Source organism: Cynocephalus volans, chromosome 1 (assembly GCF_027409185.1).
Source record: "Cynocephalus volans isolate mCynVol1 chromosome 1, mCynVol1.pri, whole genome shotgun sequence".
Taxonomy (NCBI): domain Eukaryota; kingdom Metazoa; phylum Chordata; class Mammalia; order Dermoptera; family Cynocephalidae; genus Cynocephalus; species Cynocephalus volans.
In genome coordinates, this window is record NC_084460.1 from 120,567,723 (window position 1) to 120,595,458 (window position 27,736).

General features: G+C 41.8%; 1 protein-coding gene across 1 annotated transcript in view; it reads left to right on the top strand.

Moving 5' to 3' along the window:
• The first annotated feature begins 467 nt into the window (after positions 1 to 467).
• The window catches only part of SLC12A8 (solute carrier family 12 member 8), a 146,760-nt gene continuing 119,491 nt past the window's right edge, over positions 468 to 27,736 (top strand). The window contains exons 1-3 of the mRNA XM_063108737.1: positions 468 to 581; positions 15,687 to 15,833; positions 21,116 to 21,307. Coding sequence (XP_062964807.1) covers positions 468 to 581; positions 15,687 to 15,833; positions 21,116 to 21,307 — 453 coding nt within the window. The remainder of the gene's footprint in view (positions 582 to 15,686; positions 15,834 to 21,115; positions 21,308 to 27,736) is intronic.

Below are 27,736 nucleotides of genomic sequence, written 5' to 3' on the forward strand. Positions count from 1 at the left end.
ATGCTTGGACATCTTTTTCTCTGCGCGTTCTTCCCTCTCCTCCCGCTTTCTGGCCCTGCTCCAGAGGGGCTTCCGCTCTGCTCATGGTCCTGTCTATACTCGCTCACCACCTGCAGCCACTTCTAGTGAGCCAGTGTTGCCCTTGCCCTGAACAAAGCGTTCAGAGGCACACAAGGATGGGAGAGGTGTGTAAAACTGTGTCTTCAAAGCCAGGCAGCTGGGCACCTGGCTCTGACCTCCACATGTTGAAGGAACTCCGGGAAGAGAGAGCTGGGCTCGGCTGTGGCTCTAGGACAGTGAGATGTGAGCACAGCTGGGCTCTGAAGAGTGAGTGGGACCTGTTTGGGTACAAAGAGGCAGCCAGGATGAATTTCCAGGCCCCTTCCTCAACTACCAATTCCTTGTAGTCTGTACAGAGGAAGGAGGGACAATAGAAAAGAGGGTTGGAGGAGCCCGCCTGACTACGGATGGTGTTTACCTTCCAGACAGGTCTCCTCGCCCAGACCACCAGGACCCCCGTGTCCACGAGGATGGCTCAGATGGCTCAAGTGCAGGAACTCTTCCACGAGGCAGCCCAGCAGGTAGGCCGGGAAGACATGGGGGTCTGTGATGGAGCTGCCTGTGAGCAAGGAGCAAGGGCCACCAGACAGCAAGCTGAATGGAAACATTACAGAGCATTGTTTTAAAAATAATTATCTCAGAAATGCATTTTGGTATTCCAGTTTAATTGAGGAAATATTATAGGCAACTCTTAACCATCTGTGTGCATAACATCTTCTTTGGTATTATTTGTCGTGGATTTTGAATCCTGGACACCCGTTCCCCTGCCCCTTGCCGCTGTCCCAGCCCATTATGGGAGGTCTTCCACGAACAGTCAGAGTGAGGGCTCAGATAATATGAACTCCTTTTAATATTGAATCAAACCATTGTAAGAAAGTAAGTTTTTTTCTGGAAAATTCATATGTACTGAAGGCAAATTTCTGGATTCCCTGATGTTTGCTCTTTTCTTTTCTTTTTCTTTTCTCCTTACTCTCTCCCTATTGATCATTAGGTATACTAAATATTCAATATGTAGGTATGGAATTGAAGTGGCTCTCTCTAGAAATAGAGAGTTGATCCTTTATGAAATAAAAAAATGTCCTTAGATGTTGGTCAGGAAACTACTTGCAGTCTGGTCTTTGTGTCTATGATCACTCAAATTGATGTTTTCGCTGCCCCTCGATTTCTCATGCTTTGCAGAGAGGAGCAGGAGGGTTTCCCAGCATTATAACAGGGGGAATAAGCCCCCTAAAAGGGGAGAGAACCAACTCAAGGCTGCATACAGTAACAAGAGAGCAGGGCCCAGAAGTGTCCTGAGCTAGAGGGTAAGGGATCATGAGGAAGAGGGGGTTCGGCTTGGTGGCAGAACCCAAACTGGGTAGATATCCCCTTCTCATGGGCAAAGGTACATGTGGAAAATGCAGAATGATGGCTGGCAGGTGGTAAATCCTCAGTAAACAGTAAGCTCCCCTCCCCACTGCAGGCCCAGGACTGTATTTCTGCGGTTCAGTACCTAGTTTCTCACACCTAGTTCTGGTAGTCAATCTGCTTAGAAATGAGTGACTGGGAACTCAGAATAGCTCCTCAAAGATATTTCAGAACTCTTGCCTGGAGCTGTTCACTCTGGCATGAAAAGGCCTGGGGCCATGTTCTTAGTGTGGTTTGGGATCCTCAGACAGCTTGATTTGTCAGGGGTCTTACATTTCTTTCATTTGATCAGTCTCACATACTTTGGGGATGTAATACTGTACATGAGTGTTTATGATCTCAGCATATATTTGTGGATACTTCCTAAATAGTGGGCACTGTTTTAAGCATGAAAAGGAAGCCCAGATGGAAAAGGTGAGGCCCCAAGGATTCCAAAAGGAGAGACAAATAAGACATTCTGGCTTCTCCTCTGTGAGAAGAATCTGCTCAAGCTTAGTTCTGATCCTCTCTCCCCTGTTTGAAATCTCCAGTGGTCTGTGGCCATACCGCCCTGAACATGCCTGCTTTCATCTAAAATCTCCAGTGGCTCCCCATGTCCACCACCCAGAGTTCAAACTCCTTAGCCTAGGCCCTGCACAGTCTGACCCTGCCTGAGTTTCAGGGCTGGTTCCCCACATCTTCCTCGTCATGCCCCACGTTCTAGCCAAAGCACACCATTCTCCAGTGCTTGTATCTTTCCCCATACATTGATCTTTGCTGATACTTCTCACTCAACTGTTTCATCATTGGAACCTTCCAGTACCTCAGGCATTTGAGTGGACAATATATATTAGTTGACTGACCAAACGAACAAACAACAGATAACGACAATGCAAGTTAAATGGTCATAAATGCCCTAAGAGAGAGTTGATTTTTAAAACGTGATGAGTACAAAGGCCCCTTTGTTGCCTCCTCCATCAATATCTAAACATTGAGGGACTAGACAATGCCCAGTGTCCCTTGTCAAGGCCTTTGGTATTCACTGTCTAGACTCATTTGCTCTCCCCTGCACTGTCTTGCCTAGGGTACCATTCCTTGATTGGATTATTCATACTCTCCTCATTTCTTTCTCCACATTGTAGTTCTTTCTACATAATGTTACTAAAGTGATCCTTTGCTGATGTATAAATCTGTGCATTTGACTCCTCTGCTTAAAGCAGTGGCTTCTCACAGCCTTCAGAATTCAGTTCAAATCCTTATCTTGGCCCCGAAGGGCCTCCGTGATCTGACCAACTCTCCTGTTCCTGCAGCATCCTGCATCACTGCACTTACCATGTAGCATTGAAATGAGCTGTTTCTTTTCCATCTCCCTTAAGGCTGTGAACTCCTTAAGTTCAGGGGCATGTCTTGTTCATTTTTTTTGGTATCCCCAATACCTGGCCTAGTGCTCAGTACATTGAAGATGCTCATCAGTGCTGGTCCTGCTGAACTGAACTCACCTGGTTGGGGATTGGGGGTCTGCCATTGAAGTATTGGTAGAAGAGGAACATATGGGAACTTGGGAAGCACTTCCCAGATGGGAGGGTAAAAAGAAATAATAGCTACCAATTAGTAGGTACTTACTGTGTGCTGAGCACTTAATATTCGTTATCACATTAATCTTCACAACAATATTCTGAGGTGGTTATGATTATTTTGGTTTGACAGATGAAGAGATAAAGCACTTTGAACCCAGGTGGGTTTGATGCCAAGGCTCAAGTTTTAATCCTTTCTGCTATTGCCTCCTGCTCCAATGGTATATAAGCAAAGCCACCAATGTGGTAAATCAAGGGCCTCTGTGGGGGAACAGAGAGTAGGGTGGGTGGCTTATGTGTTTGAAGCTGAGTTCTAAATCAAATTTGGTTTGAAGCTGGCCCTCAAGAAGTTTCTCGTGATTTTTTTTTTTTTTTTTAACTTTAATCCTTGGGGTCAGGAATTCTGCTAAGAACTTTGAGGTCTGCAGAACACAGGATTAAGTAGTCAGTGCCCAGTGGGAAGACAGGCTAGTGGGTGTTATGCAAAACCCTTCAGTCTTGACCGCTCTTCTCTTGGTCACTGTGACTGGGAAGTAACTCATAGGAAATTTGGCAACTGGATACGCTTCTCAGTTAGGTGGAGAGGAGGATGAGTGAATTCTTGGTTTGGCTTTAATCATTTTAGGACCAGATGGGGTAGCTCTGTGTTTGTGTGTGTGTGTGTGTGTGTTGTGTGTGTGTGTGTGTGTAGGCTGGTCAGTAAAAAGTGGACGGCTGAGAAGGGACTGTAGATCCGAGGGTTAGTGGTGTGGTGGTCAAGGGTACTGTGCTCCATGGGTTCAAGTACTGGCTCTAACACTTTGTGACCTTGGGCAAGTTACTTAACCTCGCTAAGCCTCCATTTCCTCAGCTATAAGATGGCTACAATAATTGAACCTACCCTAGAAAAGTAAGGAAGATTAAAAGAAATAATTCATGTAAATACTTAGTGTGGTGTTTGGTTCATAGTAAGCATTCAGTAAACACTGGCTAATCTTAAAACTAAGGTAGGCAGTATTATGTATTTAGTCCATCGGGTAGTGGTATAAACCAACAGAAGGATCAGTTGGTAAATACATGCATGACCCAGCACAGCATAGTGAGGCAGAAGACCTAAGGCAGGTGTCTCAAGTCCAGAATGATACCATTGGCCCACACCAGGGTGTGAGACACAGGGAATAGGTGCCCCATCAGAATCGCAGCATCTGGCCCAAGTGTAGGCAAGGTTCTTTCCAGATATCTGAGACCTGCCTGGTTTACAGAGTGTGACCCACCTCTGACTCTGCTCCTTGTCTCCCCATACAACGACCTAGCACTGTCTAACTTCCTGCTCTTTCCCTTCTCTGTCCTCTCCTCCCTTGCTCACTCCCTTTCTTCTCCTCAATTCAGTGGCTTATCTAAATTAGCTTTGTGTGGTAAGAAAGTCTGGTCAAGTTGTGGGGCAATGGTGAACAGGGAGGTAGCATTGGCAAGAGAGGCAGATAGAACAAAATACACCAAGAGACAGAGGGGTCTCAGAGAACCTGTGGCCCAGTCACCTTGCTTACCATGTGAGAAAACATGCCTGGGGATTTGAGCTCCAGCAGCAGTGGGTACATGAGACCCAAATATTGAATGACTTGCCCAAAGACACATGCAAAGAGTGGCAGAGCCAGGCTGGAACCAAGGCTCCTGACCCTACAATACAGCTCTGGGTCTTAATACATCCAATGTATATTATAAGCTAATCTTTAGGTTATAATATGCTTTTGGGCATTGGTGCCAGGCTTCATTGCAAAAGTTTTGCTCTTATTTTCTGAGTCTTCCTTTTGTTAGTGTACGGTTAAAACCAACTTGTATTTTTGCCGTGCATTTTTCAGGACTGTTTTAGCATCTTTAAAAAGCCAATATGCAAAGTGAGCAGTGGCAGTCACATGTGAGGCAATAGGATATTGTTTTATTAGTATGTAGTGAACGCAACTGAAGAGAAAGGAAAAAGGAACTTAAGACAAGACTGTCTTGTTAGCCCCTGCTTTTACAGATAAGTACTCTGGGGCCAGAAGTTTTGGTGGAAGAGCAGAGTCACCCCTGGGGTTCCTGGAGCCAAAATCTCCCCATCTCTCTGTTTTTGAAGGGCATGAAACTTACACAATTTTTAGGGACTGTCCTTAGGAAAAAGGATAAAATCACAAATACAAAATTAGGTATTGATTTTGGAAGGGACGCAATGCAAGTAAAGGGTCTTGAACTTAAACTATTCGCTTCACCGTAAAACCACTTCTGGTAGATGGACAGAACCAACTTTTAGAGGTGGAAGAAAAGAGGTTTGTGGTCCTGGAGTCCTTGGCAGAGAAGAAACGACTGAAATTGTATTCAGGACTGAGGTGCGTTGGAAGCATTTCATGTGGACTCTGACATCCTTTTTTTCTCTGTCTTTCCCCCTTTTCATTTTATAGCCTTGTTTGTTACTTTGCCCAAAAATGACAACTGGAGGCTGGCCAGTTAGCTCACTTGGCTGGAGCTGGTGCTGATAACACCAAGGTCAAGGGGTTTAGATCCTGGCCACTCACAAAAAAAAAAAAAAAAAAAAAAATAGACTGCTGGGCCCCAAATGCTGCATATTTGCATATTTGTAAAAAGTAGAATGGAGACATTTTCTGGATGAAGGTGTCCTGCCTAGGAACTGGAATGAAAGCATTTTTCACTGAAATGAATTAGGTGTGGTTCTGTGTCTCATTTGTACACACAGGATTGTAATTTATGGAAGTGGCTAAGTGACCACATGGAGAGGTCAATGCCGCTGAAATATTTTTATTACTTACATTTTCTGAAGGAAGGGGACGACACATCATGCCATGCAGGGCCATAGGGGAAGCACCAGGGTCGATCAGGTGGCCAAAGACAGGAGTGAGGGGAAAGCCTAGGCCAAAGCCTTCACTGGAGTTTCTGCAGGAAAGGAAAGGCAGGGCAGAGGAAGCAGCTTAGGACTGGCTAATCACAGTTCTGGTGGATTCTGGGTAATAGAGGTGGACTCCATTTGCCTGGCACCTGGGCCTGGGATGATTTAAGTCAGGGTGGCTTGGTGTGTAGGGGTTAAGTAAGAACGTGGTTGGAAGTATAGACTCAGAATTGGTTGGTTTGACTATGAAAGGTGTGTTCCTTTGCTATCTCTAATAGTTGGCTATCCCTGGGAGGGTCAGTCTTTCCCAGGCCAGAAAGATTTTTAAGTTGTCATAACATCATAAGATACAGAAATAAAACACATGATTAATACATTTTGCCTAGCAGTGAATGGATGGACTAGGTGTCTTCAAAACTTTTTTTTTTTTTGGACCGGTAAGGGGATTGCAACCCTTGGCTCGGTGTCATTTGCACCACGTTTAGCCAGTGAGCACACCAGCCATCCTATATAGGATCCAAACCCGCGGCCTCGGCGCTATCAGCACCACACTCACCTGAGTGAGCCATGGGGCCCTCTTCAAAACTTTTTACTGCCTTTGGGTACATTTCAGCCAGGGCCAGATATAGAAAAAATACTGTCTTCCCATCATTTAATAGCTCAGGATTTTTAGAGAGAATACCAGATAATATATTAATGACTCCTAAGTACTATTTTTGTAATTTGAGTAAGGTGCCTCTAGGTGATGCTTAGACTGTGGTCTTGCCTGGTTGAACACCGTGGCTTCTATAAGGGTAGATAGCTGAGTTTTATCTTACTTTTCCATTCATTTTGTCCTTTTTATGACCAAAGTATATCTCTTCAGAAAAATAGTTTAAACATTAGATAGTTCTATATTAATAAAAAAGTATCAATTAATTGTAGTAAGATTGAAGAAAATACACATACCTCACTATAATTCAATTTAATACTTCTATCTGTTTTTGCTTTTCAATAATATTAAGTATAACTTAATATAATTCTTGCAATTGTTTTTTTTCTTCATGAGTTTTAATACTGTAATCAAAAGATGTGGTGGTTGCTTTAGAATAGCTTGACATGAAAACTCTTTAGAAGTAGCTCCTGTTCAGATTTTGATGTGTTTCTAATAGGGTGACTTTTCCTATCAACATTTCCTTTGTTTTATTTTGGTTTGTGAGTGTTTTCTTTCCCACAGGAACAGACAGAAAGAAAGAGAAAAAGTTAGTGGGGTAAAAACCACTCATCTTTGTAAAATTCTATGGTGTTCTTTTCCTAACCTGCAGGTAGTTTATAAATCACATTAATGTTCGCTGTAACTGGTTGCAGGATTTAGGTGCTGATAACTTGAAGCAGTGGGGCCTAGCAGCCCTCACTAAACCAAAAATAGTTACGCCCTTGCTCTAACATGAATCCCAATGTTCACAGAATTTAACTTAGAAAACAGAAAACCATGACTCATCTTGAATCACTTTTTGAAAAAAATTTTAGGCCGTTATTAGTAAAGAACAACACAAAGTAGAAGCAACAAATAAATAAAGAAATGAAAATTTAACATATACACACACATTTTGAAGCAGGCATTAATTTTACAAAAGGCTTCACCATTTTTAAGTATTCCACTTGTTCAATACCCTTAAAATGTGATTCAATCACAGGCATCTTTTTGTGAATTCATCCAGTGAATGAAATGACATAAAGCTATGAACAGGTTCACTAACTCTAGGTTAGGAAAAAAACCCCATTTTATTTAAAAAATATTTCTAATAATGTAGCAATTTTTCTTTAAATAAAAATTAGTATTTTTATCATAGAAATACTACATGCATGCAGTAAAAAGAATTCAAACAATACAGAATGATGTAAAATGAAAAGCCTTCTTTCCCTCTTCCTTGACCACCATTCCCAGAGGTAGTCACTGCTAATGGTATCTGGTTTTCATTTCCTGTAATGGTTATCATTATAGCTTTAAATAATATACTTATACTTCTATTTCTTGATTAAGTTATCAATTTATAATCAGTTTAATTATTGTTTCCTGATATGAAAAATTGGACATCGGCACACATATTCTTACATTTCTCTCTGTTCATTTCTTTTTTTTGCTAGTTAGATTATTTTTACATATTCATGGTCTATAGCATTTATATTTTTTTCTGTAACTATAATAAACATGATATTATGATTGGTTATAAAAATTTAAAACCAATAAACATAATAGTAAAATTGTGTGTGTGTGTGTGTGTGTGTGTGTGTGTGTGTGTGTGCGCGCTTAGCTGAATAACCAAGTGATGATATTGGACCCAGAGAGAAGAAACACAATCTTAAGTTATAAAGGCTTTGCTGCTCAAAGGAGAATCTAAGCAATAAGTTCTTAATTTCTTTCAAGTTTCTTTTAATTCTGGTTCATATGCAGCTACCACTGTTTCTTATATCCTATGTCATCCTTTTTTTGTGATTCTCTTATCTTTGGGTGACAGTCATTTTTTTCATACATGGATTGGGGTAATAAATTACTCCTTCCTTTTCTAACTATAGAAATGTGGGAGGCCAGATTTTTTTCATGTAAACAATATTTTGAAACAGATTGAATGCAGAAGTAGATATGAAAATCTAGCTTTCGGGGAGGGAGAAGGCAGGGAGGTCTTGGTGATGGGGAGCAATAATCAGCTACAATGTATATCGACAAAATAAAATTTAAAAAAAATTAATAAATAAAATAAAATTAAAAAAAAAAAAAATCTAGCTTTCTTCCATCAGGCCAGACATATAAAAGGTTTTTAAAATGTATAACAAGAGCTCTCTTTTCACTAAATGTTTTTGTTTTGGAAAGCAGTTATTTTTTTCATGAAAATATGTCTCTTATTATACAAAAAAGGTTTTATTATCTTGAAATGAGTAAATAAACAAATATTTAAAATATGTCCCTTTAAGTTGCTAACATGGTAAATATTTATAGATATATAACCCACATAAACAAAAGCTCTTTGGGGTCCTCAATAATTTTTATACGTGTAAGGGGGTCCCAAGATCAAAAAGTTTGAGAATGGCTGCTCTAGGGATTAAATATACATTTAAAACTTGACACTCTTTATTTAGAGTCAATATTGTACCACTTTATGTAAAATGTAGGAATTTAGATATCATATCTGCCCATTTACCACCCCCCCACACACCTTTTATGCTGTAAATGTCACCTACATTTTTTTTTTTTATCTTTTTCGTGACCGGTATGCGGCGTGAGCGTCGCTGCGCTCCCAGCGCTGCACTCTCCCGAGTGCGCCACGGGCTTGGCCTGAATGTCACCTACATTACTTTCAGGTACATGATAAAGATAACATTCCCCATGGATGCACACGGCCATTCTACTTCTAGGATGAGCTGGCTCTGAATTTGGAGCTCGTCAGGTGTCTTGGAAGACAGCTCTTATCTCCGCTGCCCTGAGCTGCTCTATCCTTTGCTTTTTCTCTGCCCCTCCAAGCCATCTGCAGGAATTCCTCCAAATGTCTGATCTGCTGGTGGCATTTGCTTTTCTCCCTTCTAGTTATAATTATAGTTTCATACTAAAAAAAAAAAAGATACTTTTGTGTCATTTCCATGGTAATTTGGAAGGTAGGAACGTGCTTACTCTGCCATCTTAAAAGAGATGCCTGATGTCACTTTCTAAAGCACATTTTATTCATTTATTCATTTATTTGTTCAGTTAACTCACACTTAGTAAGTACCTGTTCCGTGTTGGGCAACGAGGGATACAAGAGTGAGCAAGCAATTTTTTTAAATTAGTGTCTAGCCTCCTTCTATAAAATAGCTTTTATTGAAGTTATTATTTACTTATTTATCCTAAATTTTATGGTGGTAAAATACACATAACATAAAATTTACCATCTTAACCATTTTTAAGTGTACAGTTCAATGGTATTAAATACACTTGTAATGTGCAAAGTATTTTTTTTAAACTTTATTTTGATAAAATTTCACACTCATAGGAAAGTTGCAGTAGTACCAAAAAAACCATATACTCTTGACTCATGTTTACCACTTGTTAACATTTTGCTCTTTTGCTTCATCATTAGATTTCTTTCTCTCTATATAAATACACACACACATATATATATCCCCTAAACCATTTTAAAGTAATTTGCAGACATCACATACCTTTATCATTAATACCATAAATATTTCAGTGTGTTTTTCCTAAGAACAAGAAGAGTTTTTTTTTAATGTAACCAGAATATTTTTGTCAAGATCAGGAAATCTAAAATTAATAAATCCTATTATCTAATCTACAGTTCTATATTCCAATTTGCCAGTTATCCCACTGGTATCCTATAGCTCCCCTCGCCCCAACCCTGCCTGTCCAGGATCCAATCCAGAATCATGCATTGAATTTAGCTGTTATGTCTCTTTAGTCTCTTTTAATCTGGAAGAGTTCCTTGGCCTTTCTTTATCTTTCATGACCTTGACATTTTTTTGAAGGACATAGACCAGTCATTTTGTAGAATGTCCCTCAGGAATATATTTAGGTTTCATATTTTTGGCAGTAATACCACAGAAGTGATGTTATGTTTTTTTGAAGGCATCATGTCAGGAGTTACAGGATTTTCATTTGTCCCATATTGGTGATGTTAATTTACCTTATTTAAGGTGGTGTTCATTAGGTTAACTCATTCTGAATTACTAATTTTGCCTTATTATTGGGGATATTTTGAGGCTATGGAAAGATCCTGTTCCTCATTAATCTTTCACCCACTCGCTTTAGAATCCATTGATGATTCTTGGCAGAATCAGTTGTTACTGTGATGGCTGCAAAATGGTGATTTTCTAACACCATAATTCATCCCACATATATTACTTGGTTTTCCACAGTAAGGAAGGGCTTTCTCTTCTTGCTTATGTTTTAACTAATTAATATCTGTATGTACTCAAAGTCTTATTCTATTCCATGAATATTCTATTGCTATTTATTTTGATGGTCAAATTGTGCCAAATTTGGTTAGTGGGAGCCCCTTCAAGCTGGCTCCTTATGTCCTTTAGCACATCTTGGTCATCTTTTTCAGCACTTCCTTTCTTTCTGGAACAAGATATTCCGGACTCATTTTGTACTTCCTCTGCTCCAGGCCTGAATCTGTGACTTCCTCAAAGAGTCCTGTTTCCTTCAAGTGAGGAATGGTATTTAGAAACCAATATCTGGGTGCTAGGTATGTTCATTGCTACTGGGATGTCTTTGTTTGTAGACCCTTTAAGTATACGGAGAGAAAGAATATAAATGTAAATATACATATGTATATTTATCTAACTATGTATCTCTCTATATATATTAAAAACTATAAATCCAAATTGATTCCTCTAATTCCAATTTATTGCCAGTGTTCATTCTTCTATTCTTTCCTCTTTCCTTAGTTGGAACTCTTTTCTCCAACAGTGAGAACCTTGATTCTCATTCAATACATTTATTTATTTGCTCAATCTTATCATTCACTGAAAGCAGATTCAGAATTGGTAACTCATACCCTACCAAAAAACCTTTCTCTCTAGAATTTAATATTAATTTGTAGTTACTTTTGTCTTTAGACTGAGAGCACATAATCAAAGTACTGTGTTCAAAGGTTACTCTAGTTAGTTCTTTTTCCACCTTAAGTGTGGTTGTGTTATTCATTTGAAATTCAGTTAGGTTAACTTGTTTCTCTTTGCAGTCTATTTTAATTTTTACTTCTCATCCTTATTGATTTAATTTGATTTTGTTTAATTTTGAGTATGTGAAGTATTAATGTGGTTCCAGAAATCTAAATTGTATGAAGGAGTATACATACTACATAAGAATTCTTGAATGGATATAATATTGGCTGATCCACTGCAGCACCTAGAATAAATCCTTTGCAGTTGATTTTTAACTGGTTTGCTTGTTATTGGGGAAAGGCACTGGAGTCCATGTTATCCTCCTTGTGTTAAATCCAAGTAGACTTCCTAGCAGGAGCCTGAGTCCTGCAGGAAAGAGCTGCCCTTTTCCAAGGAAGTTGGAGGGCAGGGGAAGCTCTTGTATAGGTGGCCATGCATTGCTGTGGCAGGATTTTGTCATTTGAGGGATGGCATCAGGTGTCCAGGGCATGTGTGTCTGTGAGCTCTGAGTTCTGAGAGCAGAAGTAGCTGCTCTGGGGAAGGAGCTGCTCTGTGGTCCTGGGAGGCAGAATGCTCAGCGTTTTCACATCAGCATCAGTGTTTTCACAGCATCTTGCCACTCCTGAGGCTGTGCTGTTGTGTGACCAGGTTGTATCCTGGGAGAGTCCCAGCCTTGGACGAGTATGAGAACACACATGCATGGAGAAAATACAGATCAAGCATGCAGGAACTACTGGATTTAGACACTGGCTTTCAAACTAGTCCTGTGGCAGAGGAGACCTCATATTTCTAGGAATGACTAAATTACTATTGGCCAAGGGTACTTGCTCACATAGAGTCCAGGAAAATCAGACTTTGGCCAATCCAATTAGATCTTTACCTCCTCTGCTGCAGAACCCTTTCCATTTCCAACATCAGTTGGGAAGGCAGAGCGGTCAGCAGATGCCCATTCTAGAACTCCTTCTACAGTGCAGAAAGGCTTGGCTCCCCCAATGCCTGGACTGGGCAGGGGTCAGAGAGGCAGCTTTCGGGGCTGAGCTGTACATCAAGGATTCCGCCTTACACATGAGGACAAATTAGCTGGGGAAAACAGAAAATGTAATCAATAAAACCTCTTTTCTTTGTGTCCCTTCCAACTTTCCTGAAGAAATCCTCACCCACACTGAAAATCATCTGTGTGTTTCATGCTTACACAAAGCTCTCGCGATTATCTCATCTGAGCTTTACACAAACCTCATGACACAGCCACACAGGTGGGCCTTGGCCCACAGAGCCCACGGCTGTGCGGGCCCCTGCCCAGCTCTTGGTTACTGGGGCCCAGTACACGAGGCCTGTTCAGAGCCAGGGAAAAGGAATGAGGCTCCCCAGTTTGTCCACTAGATCACAGTTCAGCAGCTTGAGCTATTTTGTGATGGTTAGTTAATAATTAAATGATGAGCTTTCAGAAAGCAAACTGCTGGCTCGCGCCTGTATAATCCAGGTAGAAGCAGTCCCTGCAGGTGTACTTTGAGAGGAAGGGGCAGGCCGTGTCTTGCTTTGACCCACCCCTGACCTGAGTGGGCAGAAGCAGAGTTTCTCACCTGCTTTCTTTTCCTCCAGCTGCCAGAAGAGAGAAAAGGTGTCATCTCACATTTCAGATGTGTTCAGTAAGGCCTGGCAGGTGGGTGGCTGAGGCAAAGCTCTTGGGCATGAGCACACATCTGCCTTTGGCAGAACTTTCTTGTCCCTTACTCAGCTCAGCTTGCTGGGTACAAGAAGGAGAATACTTCCTACTCACTGCAATTTCCCCACCTTTCTAGACCCCCCTGCTCAAGTTTAGATATTCTCCATTCACAAAAGAAAGACTTCTCCTTCTGAACAAAAACACCCACCAGGCAGTCAGTTTTTCCAGTGCTCAGAGGGACAAGGGCCTGGCTGCCACCGCTGGATCTCCTGTAAGCTGCTGCTGCTGCTGCTGCTGAAGAAGCTGAGGACTGAATTTCTGTTGTCTGCCAACGGCTCCTGGGATCTTTCCCAGTTACCTAGCGTGTACCTGCATGTGAGGGGTCTGGTGACCCAGCCTGGCATGTGAGGGGTCTGTGATCCAGTCTGTACAATGGGTTTAAAGGGTCTGTGGGCCCTAACCCTGACAATACAAATGGAAAACTTAGTATAACTAAAATAATGAAACATTTTGGCTTCAGTTACGAAGTGCCTTAACCAGACAAGACAATTGGCTACATCGGCAGGATTCCGACAATAGTCCTAGCAAAACAGCAGGTAATCTTCAGCTACATATGGTGCAGGGGAAGGCACAGATTTCACAGTTGGGGCACTGGATGGAAACCCCACCATGGTACTAGGGCAGTCAGGCATCTCCTCTCAGCTTCTGTTTCCTCTGCTGTAGACAGGGACCCTCTCCTGCCTGCCTCACAAGGTTGTTGTTAGGGCTCAAAGGAGATAATTGATGTGGAAGCTCTAAGCTGACTGTTTTGCTCTAAATTGATTCTTTTGTGGTTGATAGTTGCTGTTATTACTGTTTCTAATAAATAATAGGCCTGTAACAAGTCATGATAGGAAGTTGAACACAAGCAGAGACAGGAAGTCAGACCATGCCTTGACTTTTGAGATTAGGATCTTGGAAAACAATCCTACATTCACCAAACAGGTCCCTTGGTACCATTTCTTCAAGGACAAGCATGGGTTGGCAGAGTCTTTGCTTTGAGCCACAGTGACTGTTGTCACACATACTGACTTTTAGGAGATTCCTCCTGTGTGGTTATGAAAGACAGATGAACAGTCATATACAAAAGAGGTTCCAGCTGGAGTTAAGAACTCGACAGTCCAGGGACTGACAGGGGACACCAAGGATCCCTTGGCCCATCTGTCCCATGGCTTAATTGTCATCCTTGATTATTTCTTGAGGTACTTTCTTGATCTGTGACTGCAGGGTACAAAAGGAGGAAGAGGAGCTGGGATCCTCACCTTCTGTTTTGAGCAGGTGTAGTTGTTCTTGCTTTTTGTCTTAGGTCCTGGGTGCATCCATTTTCTCAGCCATTCAGGAGCCATGGCCCTGTGACTCTGGATCTTAAGAGTTTTTCCTATACTCTTGATTCTCCTGCCTTCTCTCTGTGTTTTAGGTAACAGCCACTCACCAGTTACAGACCCATTGCACACAGTAACTCTCATTTGGGAGCTTCCCCCCCCCCCCCCCGCCCCCAGCCCACCCAGCTGAGAATCATTAATCAAACTGCTGTAGTCTTTTGAGGGTATTGGAAGATTCTACTGATGCCTGCATTTAGATTAATTACTAAGTTTATGCAAGAGCAGTTCACAGCATGAATTGCTACTGGTTTTGTTTTAGATCATTTTAATATTTCCACAAGGTTTTAGTCTTTTTAGTAACGGGTTTCCATCTGAGTGTTTATAAGTGCCTTTGTTATTTTTGAATTGAAAAAATGAGCAAGGAATCTGTTTAACCACTTATTAGCCTCTGATTCTAAACAACTGCCAAATATTGCTTTAAAATCCAAGGGATAGAAGGGAAGGAGGTGTAGAGATCACTGTATCAGTGTTCAGTCAGGAAAACAGAAACTGCTCGAGGAATGTTAAACAGAGGGAATTTAATACACAGGATTGATTACAGAGGTATTAGAAGGGCCAGAGGAGCAGGAAGGTTATGCAAAGATTCATAATGGCTGGAAGCTGCTCTCCCCACAGGACAGGAGGACTGAAAGGGAAAACAGTGTTAGCCAGAGCTCATGACCACTGCCTGAGCTGGAACTCAGGATCCCACATTCGTTTAGTTGTGTCATCTATTGCTCTACCTGCATTCCCTTGGCTAGACTCAATCACCCAGCCTCTTTCCTACCTGCAAAGAGGCTGGGACATGTAGTCTACCTGAGAAGCCAGAAGGAAAGGCAGCTGGGTTTGTTGAACAACTGGTATGGGCACAAGAATCATTGCCGTCAGGAGAGAACCATGATCCTTTTGTAGAGTTAATCTTCAAGATTGTGTGTGTGTGCATGCATGTGTGTGCGTGTGTGCACACATGCCTGCCCTGGCACAATAAAGTGGGAGTATTTTTAAGCTGTCTTCTCCCACCTCCTCCTGTTTCACTTCCATTCCCCTCCTCTCCCTCCCCTCCCTGGCCCTCCTGATTGGCACTCACCTGCCTTTGTGTGCTCTGATTGCAGGGGGCCCTGGCCCAGCCCCAGCCCTGGTGGAAGATCCAGCTGTTCGTATGGGAACCTGTGCTGTTTGGGACCTGGGATGGTGTGTTCACGTCCTGCATGATCAACATTTTCGGGGTCGTGCTTTTCTTGAGGACTGGCTGGCTGGTGGTGAGTGATGTGCTGGTGGGCCTGGATCCTCTTGTGGGCCCGTGACAGGGAAAGCTCCATCACTCTTGGCATTCCACAGTGCAGGCAACAGATTCCTGAAGCTCAGGTGCTCCTGAAACTTGGAACAAGAAGGAAGCTCACTGAATAGCTAGCGTTGCTTTTTAAATGGGAATCCTGCGAACATAGGTCTCAGAGGTTTCGATGGAAGCCTCACCATGAATTTAACTACAGAAATAAGAGTATAGAAATCATTGTGGGTGGGACTAGAGATGGACCAGAGAGATCAGACTAATGGAAATTTTGCCTCTAGTTTTCTCCAGTTTTCCTGGTACTCTTCACCTCATCTTGTGCCCTCCTGATGGCATCAGCTTCTCACTCATTGTGCCCGACCCTGTGTGTAAGACTGTGCATGAGATGTGTGGTCAGAGGTGTAGACTGCATAACTCTGAGGACAGACTGCCTAGAATGGATCCTCCCGTGCGGGGTTCTGGGGTCAGTTAATCTTCCTCTGTAGAGGGAATGAGGGGCCTCCTCTTTCTGTCTTATGTGAAAGCATCCTGGGGCCTTCCAAGGAGATGTGTATCCTGAGCAGGGGTTCTTAGTTCCTCACGCAGCGGGACATTAGTAGAGCAAACAGGCTGCTCAGAACAAAAGGCAAACCAGTCAAGAATTAAACACTGCTCAGCACCTATTGAGTGTCAGGCACAACTTACTGCCAATGGGATTACAAAGTTCAAGACCCTGTCCCTCCTCTTGGTGAGGTAATAGCCGTGGTGGGTGGATTTCACACCGGGAGAGGTATCAAAACATTCAGCCTGTGAGTGCTGTGGTTGCTGAGGCGTCCAGGAAAATTTTCTGGAGGAGATGAGTTTGAGCCAGGTCTTAGGTGGTGAGCTGGACTGGAAAGGTGGAAGAGAGAGAGGCTATTCGAGGTGTCGAATATTTATTGATTGGTCTCCAGAGAAACAGTCAATGCTGACAGGAAATATATAGATCTGAGGTATTCCTATCTACATATTCATCAGGTAAGAATTGGTGCTGTAGTCTGGAGTGTGAAGGCTGGAAACTCACCAAGAATTTCCATGTTGTATAGTCTAGAGGCAGAATTCCTTTTTCTTTGGAAAACCTCAGTCTTTGCTCTGAAGGCTTTTAACTTGATTGGATGAGGCCTACCCACATTACAGAGGATAATCTCCTTTACTTAAAGTCAACTAATTGTAAATGTTAATCACATCTAAAAAAATGTCTTGACGGCAACATCTAGACTAGTGTTGACCTAAACAACTGGTCATCACAGTCTAGCCGAGTTGACACAATTAAATGGTTAATAAAATTAACCCTCACATGGGCAAATCACAGGGGATTAAAGCTCCATTGTAGTGAGATGTACAGTGTTCTTTAACCCCACAAGAGGCCCAGGTGAGGCCAGACTTTCCTCAGCTGTCATTCTACTCTGCACCTAGGCACTTAGCTCAGGTTTTCACCTTAGCCATAGCCGGGATGAGTCTGAAATTTTTTTATTAATGCATGGAAAGCTTAGATCTGGGACAGCATCCTCTTTGGTGTGGATGCTAAGAATTCATGCCTCTCACAACCACCCCAAACTTACAAGGGATCACACTTATAAAAGCAGGAAGCCTCCAGCTCAGACTCCGCATCCTGGCAGGCAGTCTCAGGCTTCTGGGACCTACTCCTGATTCTCCCCTTCCTGAGGGCCACCTCACCACCTAGCACCACTCTAGCCTATGTCCAAGGGAGGCCCATCAACCTTACCACTGTGGCAGAGGAGCCCTGATCAGTGACAGCCTGGGCTCCCTAGGCTCTGCTCCATGCAGGGATGGTTGTGGAAAGGTGGAGGGAGAGAAGCATACAGTCTCTCTATTTTGACTCTTAACCCTCTCACTGAGTTATTTATTTATTTATTTATTTATTTTGAGAAATGGCTACCCAGAAATGTCAGTTCCATCCCCAAAGTGAATTTCAAGTTGTATTATTTATCTATTGCTGCATTAACAAATTATACCAACATGTAGCAACATACTGTAACAATTATGTATTACCTTACATATGTGGTTCAGGGATCCAGGTGAAACTTAGCTGGGTGGCTCTGGTTCAAGGTCCCTCAGGAAGCTGTAGTCAAGCTGTCAGTCAAGGCTGCAATCTCAGCTGAAAGATCGAATGGGGGAAGATCTGTTTCCAAGATTGCTGGAGTAGTTATTGATAGGTCTTGGTCCTCATCATGTGGGTCTCTCCACAGGATTGCCTCATTACATGGCAGCTGGTTTCCCCCAGGGTGAACAGTCTAAAACACAGTGAGAGAGAATAAGTGCCCAAAGTGCACAAGATGGAAGCCATGGTCTTTTTATGTCCCTAATCTCAGAAATGACATCCCATCATTTCTGCAATATCATCGTTATTAAAAGCGAGTCACTACATGGATAAAACAGGTAGCCTAAAATCAAAGTATGCACATGTCTAATTTTGTACTTCAAAAACTGTTAAACAAATTACAACTAATGTGATCACTTTGAATGAAAATAAAATATTCATATACTTAAAAAAATAGTCACTAGGTCCAGCCCAAACTCAAGGGTAGAGGATTACACAATGGCAGGGATGCCAAGAGGCAGGGATCACTGGGGCCATCTTTGAGGCTGTGCACCCCACAAATGCCTCCTTTTGCCCCAAAATGATCTATAGTTTTCAGCTCTGATGTTAGTTTCACCTGAAAAATCATATTTGATCATGAAAATAAAGGCAAATGTGAAATGCCCAAAATAAGATAGAGCTCTTAGGAGACAGCATAAAATTAAGTAGAGGTCATGCCAAAACTATTTATAAATAGAAAATATTAACTCTAAAGAATAATTTAGTAGCATGCTTACAATTTGTAAAATGGTGAATCGGCAGCTCTGCTATGAAAACTTAAAGATGTTATTGGTATAGGGTATTTTATTATCATAGGCAGACAACTTAAGAGCATAAATGAAAGGAAATAATTTCATTAAAATTATAAAATCAGCAAAATAAGTAACAGCCACACTCAGATGTCACACTGACTCTCCTACAGCCTGGTGGCATCTACATCCTGGGGAGCTGGGGCTGGGAGATGGGAGGACTGGGGTGGGGCCAGTGGGCATTTTGGTGGGCTCTTGTCAGTTCTTGTCCCTCCCCTGGTCTCACCACTTAGAAACCCCACCAGCATGAGTACCATCTCGCAGTAGCTGGGTTTTTGTACACATTCCTACATTGTGGTTGGCAGTCTTTTCCCAGAGAGAGCCCACAAATATCCTTATACTCCAATCTACCCATTCAGGAGGATACTGAGTAAGTAGAATATTTACAAGCTGCATACTAATAATTAATAATAATAGCGGCTAAGATTTATCAAGTACGTATATGACAGATGGTGTTCAAAGTGCTTTTAATGTATTTAGTCCTCCTAAAATGTAATATTTCCTGACAACCTATGAGATAAATACTATTATTATCTCTGCTTTTCAGAAGGGGAAGCCAAGCACAGAGGGCTTAAGTCACGATAGCCACTGTTGAGGAGGTGCCCACTGTCTTTGCTCATGTTCCACATGCAGTTTGGATTTAGATCCCTCTCTGTGGATGAACGTCCCTTTCTAGACTCAAGTGTCCCCTGGGAGGCCCCTCTCCTTGCTCCTTGGCTCCACACTAGGTCAATGGTCAGAGGCCCCTTCCCTTTGTCAAAGATCTGTGTAGGTCACAGTGACTACTTCTGCATTACAGCTATTTTATTGCACCCTGACACAGCCTTTAACTTCTCAAAATTTTGCATTTTATTTATATTGTTTTATTCCCCAAGGACTTTGAGGTAGTTAATAAAGATATCCACAGTGCTTCAAGCTAAAAAATAATGGAAAAATCATAGGGGAGAGAAAGTGTAGGTGCCCACGACTAAAGGGAAAAGGTGCCTCTCACTGCAGCGATTCCTCACAAGGCCACAAATGCGGCCTGAGCTTGAGCTGTTCCAGGGCCCCAGGTCTCACTTGCAGGTGAATCCAGGCCCCGTGAGCAGCACGTCCCCAGCACTTCCTCCCCCAGGGGCTCTGAGGGGACAGTGGGCAGAAGGCCTTCTTTTCTTGGGCCTACTGTATGGGAATATTACAGTAGAGGGGAAGGAAACCCAAAATTGGGCCATATGAAGTTTACAGTCAATAGTAGAGTGAAAATTGCAAATATTCTTAAGAGTATTTGTATGAATTAGCAGGAATTTGAGGAATAGGGTAGCAGGAGTCCTGGGAGTGGGAATAGGCAGAAGAAGAAAACACTGTCCAGCTCTGACCCCTGCAGTCCTTGTTCTACACCCCAGCCCCTAGAAGTCATGTCAAGAGCAGGGGTGTGGAACACACCTGACTTCCAGGATACCTTTCCAGCTCCCGTTAAGGCCACTCATCCCTTGAGCTGGCTCTGCCCACTCCTAGTTCTCTCCCCAGCACCTGCGATACCACAGAGTCTTGCCTACCAGGAGCCTTCCTTGGCCCTGCTGTTGTAAAACGTGTGTCATTACATCTCCTTTGGTGTGTGTGTATCATGTCCATGTCCTCTCTGAGACTCTTGCTTTTCACAATGAAATGTGTCCGTCTACATGTGTACATCTGCAGGTGTGTGTGTGCTTGTTTAGTGACTCAACAAACATTTAATGAGCACCTGTTACATGGAGGTTGTGCTAAACCCCAAAGAGGCTCAAAAATATGAAGGGGAATAAAAATAAAACATAATCCTGCTGTCTTGGAGCTCACATCCTAGAGGTAGAGACTGACTTGGAAGCGGACTCAGCATGACAAGTACTATAGTAAACACTAAGCCCTCGGTTTAGTGGAGGAGCCCAGAGGAAGAGTTACAGGGACAGCCTTCCGGAAGAGGAAATCCTAAGCACTGAGTCTTAAAGGAGGCAGTGGAGTTAACCTGGCAAAGAGGCAGAATGAGCAGGAAAGGCATTCCAGGCAGGGGATCAGAGTGGGTAAGAGGCTGACCCGGAGAAAACATGTCACTGCATGCTAAGGCACAGAGGGATGGATTAGGAGGCACCTCATGAGTGTATCCTCTAGCTTCCCCTGTGCCTCAAGGGAGGCAGGAAATCTTTGAAGAGTTTGTAGTGAGGACACTGCCTTCACCTAGATCTGCTTCCTTTGTCCTTCCTCTCCAGCGGTCCCACCTCTGTGACCCAGCACCCGCTCCCTTCCAGCACTGTGGGTACAGGGGAGGTGGTGACGGCTGTGGGAGGGCCACAGCTCCCTGCTGTTGTGCTGCAGGGGAACACCGGAGTGCTGCTGGGCATGCTTCTGGTGTCTGCCGTCGTGCTCGTGGCCCTGGTCACTGTGCTGTCCGGCATCGGCGTCGGGGAGCGCTGCGGCGTGGGCAGCGGCGGCGTCTACTCCATGGTCGCCTCGGTCCTCGGCGGGCAGACGGGAGGCACGGTGGGGCTGCTGTACGTGTTCGGCCAGGTAAGCCACCCACGCTCTTCCCCACCGCCCTGCTGCATAGCCTCGCAGGCTAGGCCTTGGGGGGACTCAGGGGCCGAGCTGCCCTGCGACCAGTGCCCCTCCACCTCCACCACCACTCCTGCTCCCTGCATTCCCCATCTGACCCGGGGCAGGGCCTGGGATGGTTCTGGCTGCCCTGCCTAGGCAGGGGAGTGCAAGACAGTGGCTAGAGCCCAGGTGTCAGCCGGCTGGCCTTAGCCAGTGGCACTTTTACACTGAAGAGGTGGCATTTTGCCTGTGTCAAAGGACTTTGCGAGAAGCAGGCGCTGCTCAGGTGGCCCCTTGTGCAGACACCCTGTGTGGGAAGAATAGTCCCGAGGGGCCGCCCCATCCGCAGGGGCTCACTGCTGAGGAAACAGTGCAGACATTAAGCAGCAGTTCTTTGTAAGCAGTTCTTGGATTGTAAACTGGCTTTTATGATAGCACAAAGGGTGCTGAGGTGGTTGAAAAACAGTTTAAAGAAAAGAATTTGTCTAAGTACGAGTACAAGTCTCCCCAAAGAAAGTATCAGTTTTGTTTCTTTTATTTTTAGGCAGCAGGGACAGGGTATTTCAGCATAAATACATCTGATTCTCTAACCGGCACAGAGATGTGTGTGTGTGCTTGTGTGTCTAGGACAGATGCATGGAAGGCAGATCGTCACTGAACTCTTAAAAAGCACTTGCCTTTACTGGAGAAAGATCTTTAAGTATAATAGTTCAAGAGGTGAGTAATCAGTGGTCAGTTTACTTATTACCTAGGGATTTGTATGTAGATTTTTAGCTTCTTTGCTGTTTTATAGCCAAGTAGGCTGCAAGGTGGGCAAACAAAAGTCCTCACTTTTCTCACTCTCGACAGGCCATCCTCAAGGAGCAGGTACCACAGGGCCGTGGACACCCCTGGATAAAGAGAGGGGGCTGGATTACTGAAGGTCTCCCCTAGGTGGGCTGATTGGAAGGAATGACGTTCACAAATCAGAAGTTTCCTAAGTGCTGACAGCAACCCTAAGAAGCCTCTCTAGCAACGTCCCTGATGTTTTGTGTTCTTTCTATGGGGGCCTCGGTCACAAACATCAGAGTCTCTATGATTGGTCAGTGCCTCTGCCTTGTCCAAAGCTGCCCCAGGCCAGGAGTCTCTGATGAGGGTGTGCTTACTGTATAATCCTTTTTATATGCGGCTGAATTTGGTTTGTTAATATTTTGTTGTGGATTTTTGCATGTATATTCATGGGGGATATTTGTCTGTAGTTTTCTTGCGATGTCTTTGTCTGTTTTTGGTGTCAGTATAATACTGGCCTCATAGAGTGACTTGGGAAGTGTTTTCTCCTCTTCTGTTTTTTGGAAGACTTTGTGGAGGACTGCTATTAATTCTTCTGTAAGCCTTTGGTAGAATTTAGCAGTGAAGCCATCTGGTCCTGGGCTTTTCTTTGTAGGAAGTTTTTTGAATACTAATTCACTCTCTCTACTTATATAGGCATATTCAGATTTTCTTTTTCTTCTTGAGTCCATTTTGGTAGTTTGTGTCATTCTAGGAATTTGTCCATTTCATCTAAGATACCTAATATATTGGCATATTAATTGTTTATAGATTCCTTTATAATACATTTTATTTTTGTAGTGTTGGTAGTAATGTCTCCCTGTTATTCCTGACTTTACGAATTTGAGTTTTCTCTTTTTTCTTTTATTTTACTGTATTATTTATTTTACTTTATCATTACACAATGTAAACATTTTTGTGGCCCTTCACCAATTTCTCCCTAACCCTGCTCCCCCTCCCTGTTTCCCATCTCTGGTGGCCTCAGTTCTTTTCTCTACTTTTGAAAGTTCAAGGAGATTGTTATATCTGTTTCTTTCTCTCTCTCTCTCTCTCTTTTTTTAAGTTCATCCATGTTGCGGCAAATGGCAGAATTTCATTCTTTTTTATGGAAAGATAGTAGTCTGTTGTGTATATATGCACCATTTTCCTTATCCAGTTGTCCATTGATGGACATTTACATTGGTTCTAACTCTTGGCTATTGTAAATAGAGGTGCGAAAAACATGGGAGTACAGGTACCCTTTCCACATGATGGTTTCCGTTTCTTTGGGTATACACCCAGCATCAGGATTGCTGGGTCATATGGTAGTTCTATCTGTAGTTGTTTGAGGAAACTCCATATTGTTTTCCATGGTGGCTGCACTAATTTACAGCCCAAACAACAGTGTAGGAGAGTTCCCCTTTCTCCACATCCTCACCAGCATTTGTTATTCTCTGTCTTTTTGATAACAGCTAGTCTCATTGGTATGAGGTGATATCTCAGTGTGGTTTTGATTTGCATGTCCCTGATGCTGAGTGATGTTGAGTATTTTTTCATGTGTCTGTTGGCCATTTGTATATCCTCCTTTCAGAAATGCCAATTCAGCTCCTTTGCCCATTTTTTAATCAGGTTACTTGTTTTTTTACTTTTAAGTTATTTGAGTTCCTTGTATATTCTGGATATTAATCCCTTGTCAGATGCATAGTTTGTGAATATTTTCTCCCATTCTGTATGTTGTCTTTTTGCTCTGTTAACTATTTCTTTTGAAGTGCAGAAGCTTTTTGGTTTTATATAATCCCATTTGTTTATTTTTTTCTTCTATTGCCTGTGCTTTTGGGGTCTTGTTCATAAAATCTTTGCCCAGTCCTGCTTCCTGAAGTGCTTCCCCTGTGTTTTCTTTTAGGAGTTTAATGGTCTCAGGTCTTCTGTATAAGTCTTTAATCCATTTTGAGTTGATTTTGGTATATGGCAAGAGGTACAGGTGTAGTTTCATTCTTCTACATATGGATGTCCAGTTTTCCCAGCACCACATATTGAAGAGGAAGTCCTTTCCCCAATGTATGCTCCAGTTACCCTTGTCAAATATCAGTTAGCTGTAAGTATATGGTTTGATTTCTGGGTTCTCTATTCTGTTCCATAGGTCTGGGTGTCTGTTTTTATGCCAGTACCATGCTGTTTTGGTTACTATAGTTTTGTAGTGTAATTTGAAGTCAGGTATTGTAATGCCTCCAGCTTTATTTTTTTTGTGTGGGATTACTTTGGCTATTCAGGGTTTTTTCCTGTTCCATATGAATGTTAGGATTGTTTTTACTATTTCTGTGAAGAATGTCATTGGTATTTTGATGGGGATTGCATTGAATCTGTAGATCACTTTGCGCAGTAGGACATTTTCACAATGTTAATTCTTCCAATCCAAGAGCATGGAATGCCTTTCCATCTTTTTGTGTCCTCTTTAATTTCTTTCAGCAGTGATTTGTAGTTCTCATTGTAGAGATCTTTCACCTCCTGGGTTAAATTGATTCCTAGGCATTTTATTTTTTTGGTGACTATTGTAAATGAGCTAGTTTTCTTTATTTCTTTTTCTGCTATTTTTTCATTTGTTATTGGAGTATAAATATACTACTGATTTTTGCATGTTGATTTTGTATCCTGCAACTTTACTGAAATTGTTTATCAGCTCTAAGAGTTTTTTGGTATACTCTTTAGGTTTTTCTATGTAGGATCATGTCATGTGCAAACAGGGACAGTTTGACTTTGTCTTTTCCAGTCTGGATTCCCTTTATTTCTTTCTCTTGCCTGATTGCTCTGGCTAGTACTTCCAATACCATGTTAAATAGTAGTAGTGAGAGTGGGCATCCTTGTCTTGTTCCTATTCTTAAGGAAAAAGCTCTCAGCTTTTTTTTTTTTTTTTTTTTTTTTACCCCATTCAAGATGATATTGGTGGTGAGTTTGTCATATATGACTTTTATTGTGTTGAGATACTTTCCTTCTGTACCTAACTTGCCGAGAGTCTTTATCATGAAGCGATGTTGAATTTTGTCAAATGCTTTTTCTGCATCTATTGAGATAATCATATGATTTTTGTCCTTGATTTTGTTGATGTGGTATATCATATTTATTAACTTGCTTTTGTTGGACCATCCTTGCATCCCTGGGATGAATCCCACTTGATGGTGATGTATAATTTTTTTGATATGTTGCTGTATTCTTATTACTAATATTTTGCTGAGGCTTTTTGTGTAGATGTTCATCGGAGATATTGACCTGTAGTTTTTGTTTTTTGTTGTGTCTTTGTCTGGTTTTGGTTTCAGGGCGATGCTCACCTCATAGAATGAGTATGGAAGAATGGCCTGTCTTAAAACTTTTTTGAATAGTTTGAAGAGACTTGATATTAAATCCTCTTTAAAGGTTTGGTAGAATTCACTGTTAAAGCCATCTGGTCCTGGGCTTTTCTTTGTTCGGAGGCTGCTAATTATTGCTTCAATCTTGCTGTGTGTTATTGGTCTGCTCAGGTTTTCTATTTCATCTTGGTTCAGTCTTGGTAGTTTGTATGTATCCAAAAATTTATCCATTTCCTCCAGATTTTCAAATTTATTGGCACATGGATGTTTATAATAGCCTCTAAAGATTCTTTGTATTTCTGTGGTATTGGTTGTAATGTCTCCTTTTTCATTTCTGATTGTTGTTATTTGGGTCTTCTCTTTTCTTTTTGTATCTAGCATAGCTAATGGCTTGTCTATTTCTTTTTTTTTTTTTTTCCTTCTCAAAAAAACAGCTTTTTGTTTCTTTGATCTTTTGTATCATTTTGGGGGGTTTCTAATTTATTTAGTTCTGCTCTGATCTTAATTATTTTTTTCCATCCACTAATTCCAGGATTGGATTATTCTTGTTTTTCTAGCTCTTCGAGCTGTAGTGTTAGGTTGTTTATTTGAAATCTTTCTATTTTTTTGATGTAAGCGTTTATTGCAATAAACTTCTCTCTTAGTACTACTTTTGCAGTATCCCACAGGTTTGTGTATGATGTGTCCTTATTTTTGTTAATATCAAGAAATTTTTTAATTTCCTGTTTAATTTCTTCTTGGACCCAGAGGTCATTAGAAATATATTGTTTAATTTCCATGTGTTTGTGTAGTTTCCAGAATTTTGTGTGTTATTGATTTCTAGTTTTAATCTCTTGTGGTCTGAAAAGATACTTGAAATTGTTTCAGTTTTTTAAAATTTGTTGAGGCTTGATTTGTGACCTAACATGTGGTCTATCCTGGAGAATTGTTCTATATTCTGATGAGAAGAATATATATTCTGTAGTTGTTGGATAAAATGTTCTGTAGATATCTGCCAGGTCCAATTGGTCTAAAGTGTAGTTTTAATCTTGTGTTTCTCTGTTGATTTGTTGCCTAGATCATCTATCCAGTGCTGAATGGGGCATTTCAAGTCACCCACTATTCTTGTATTGGGGCCTACCTCTTTCTTTAGGCCTAATAGTGTTTGCTTTAAATATCTTTGGTGCTCTAATGTTGGGTGCCTATATATTTATGAATGTTATGTCTTCTTGCTGGAGAGATTCCTTTATCAATATATAGTGGCCTTCTTTGTCTCTTTTTATGGTTTTTGATTTAAAGTCCATTTTATAAGATATAGGGATAGCTACTCCTGCTTGTTTTCGGTTTCCATTCGCATGGTATATCTTTTCCCATTCCTTTACTATTAATTTGTTTGTGTCTCTACAGGTGAGATGAATCTCTTGAAGACAGCATATAGTTAGGTCCATCTTTTTAACCCAGTCAGTCAGTTTGTGTCTTTTGAGTGGGGAGTGTAATCCATTTACATTTATGGTTGTTGTTGAAAGGTATTGTATTACTCCTGGCATTTGTTGATTTTTGTTTGGAGGTTTTAAATATCTCTTGTTACTTTCTTCCCCTTTTATTGTCTGTCTTTGACGTTTGTTGGTTTTTTGAAGTGGTAAGATTTAGTTTCTTTCCCTTTCTCATCTGCATTTTTGTTCTACTGGTGAATTTCATTCTTTCTTGTGTATTTGTGGCAGCTATTATCATTTTTTGGATTCTAGATGCAGGACTCTCTTGAGGATTTCTTTTTTTTTTTTTTTAAATTTTATTTTGTCGATATACATTGTAGCTGATTATTGCTCCCCATCACCAAGACCTCCCTCCCTTTTCCCTCCCCCCTCCCCCCCAACAATGTCCTTTCTGTTTGCTTGTCGTATCAACTTCAAATAATTGTGGTTGTTATATCTTCTTCCCCCCCCCCGGTTTGTGTGTGTGTGTGTGTGTGTGTGTGTGTGTGTGTGTGCGCGTGTGTGTGTGAATTTATATATTAATTTTTAGCTCCCACCAATAAGTGAGAACGTGTGGTATTTCTCTTTCTGTGCCTGACTTGTTTCACTTAATATAATTCTCTCAAGGTCCATCCATGTTGTTGCAAATGGCAGTATTTCATTCGTTTTTTATAGCTGAGTAGTATTCCATGTGTAGATGTACCACATTTTCCGTATCCACTCATCTGATGATGGGCATTTGGGCTGGTTCCAACTCTTGGCTATTGTAAAGAGTGCTGCGATAAACATTGGGGAACAGGTATGCCTTCGACTTGATGATTTCC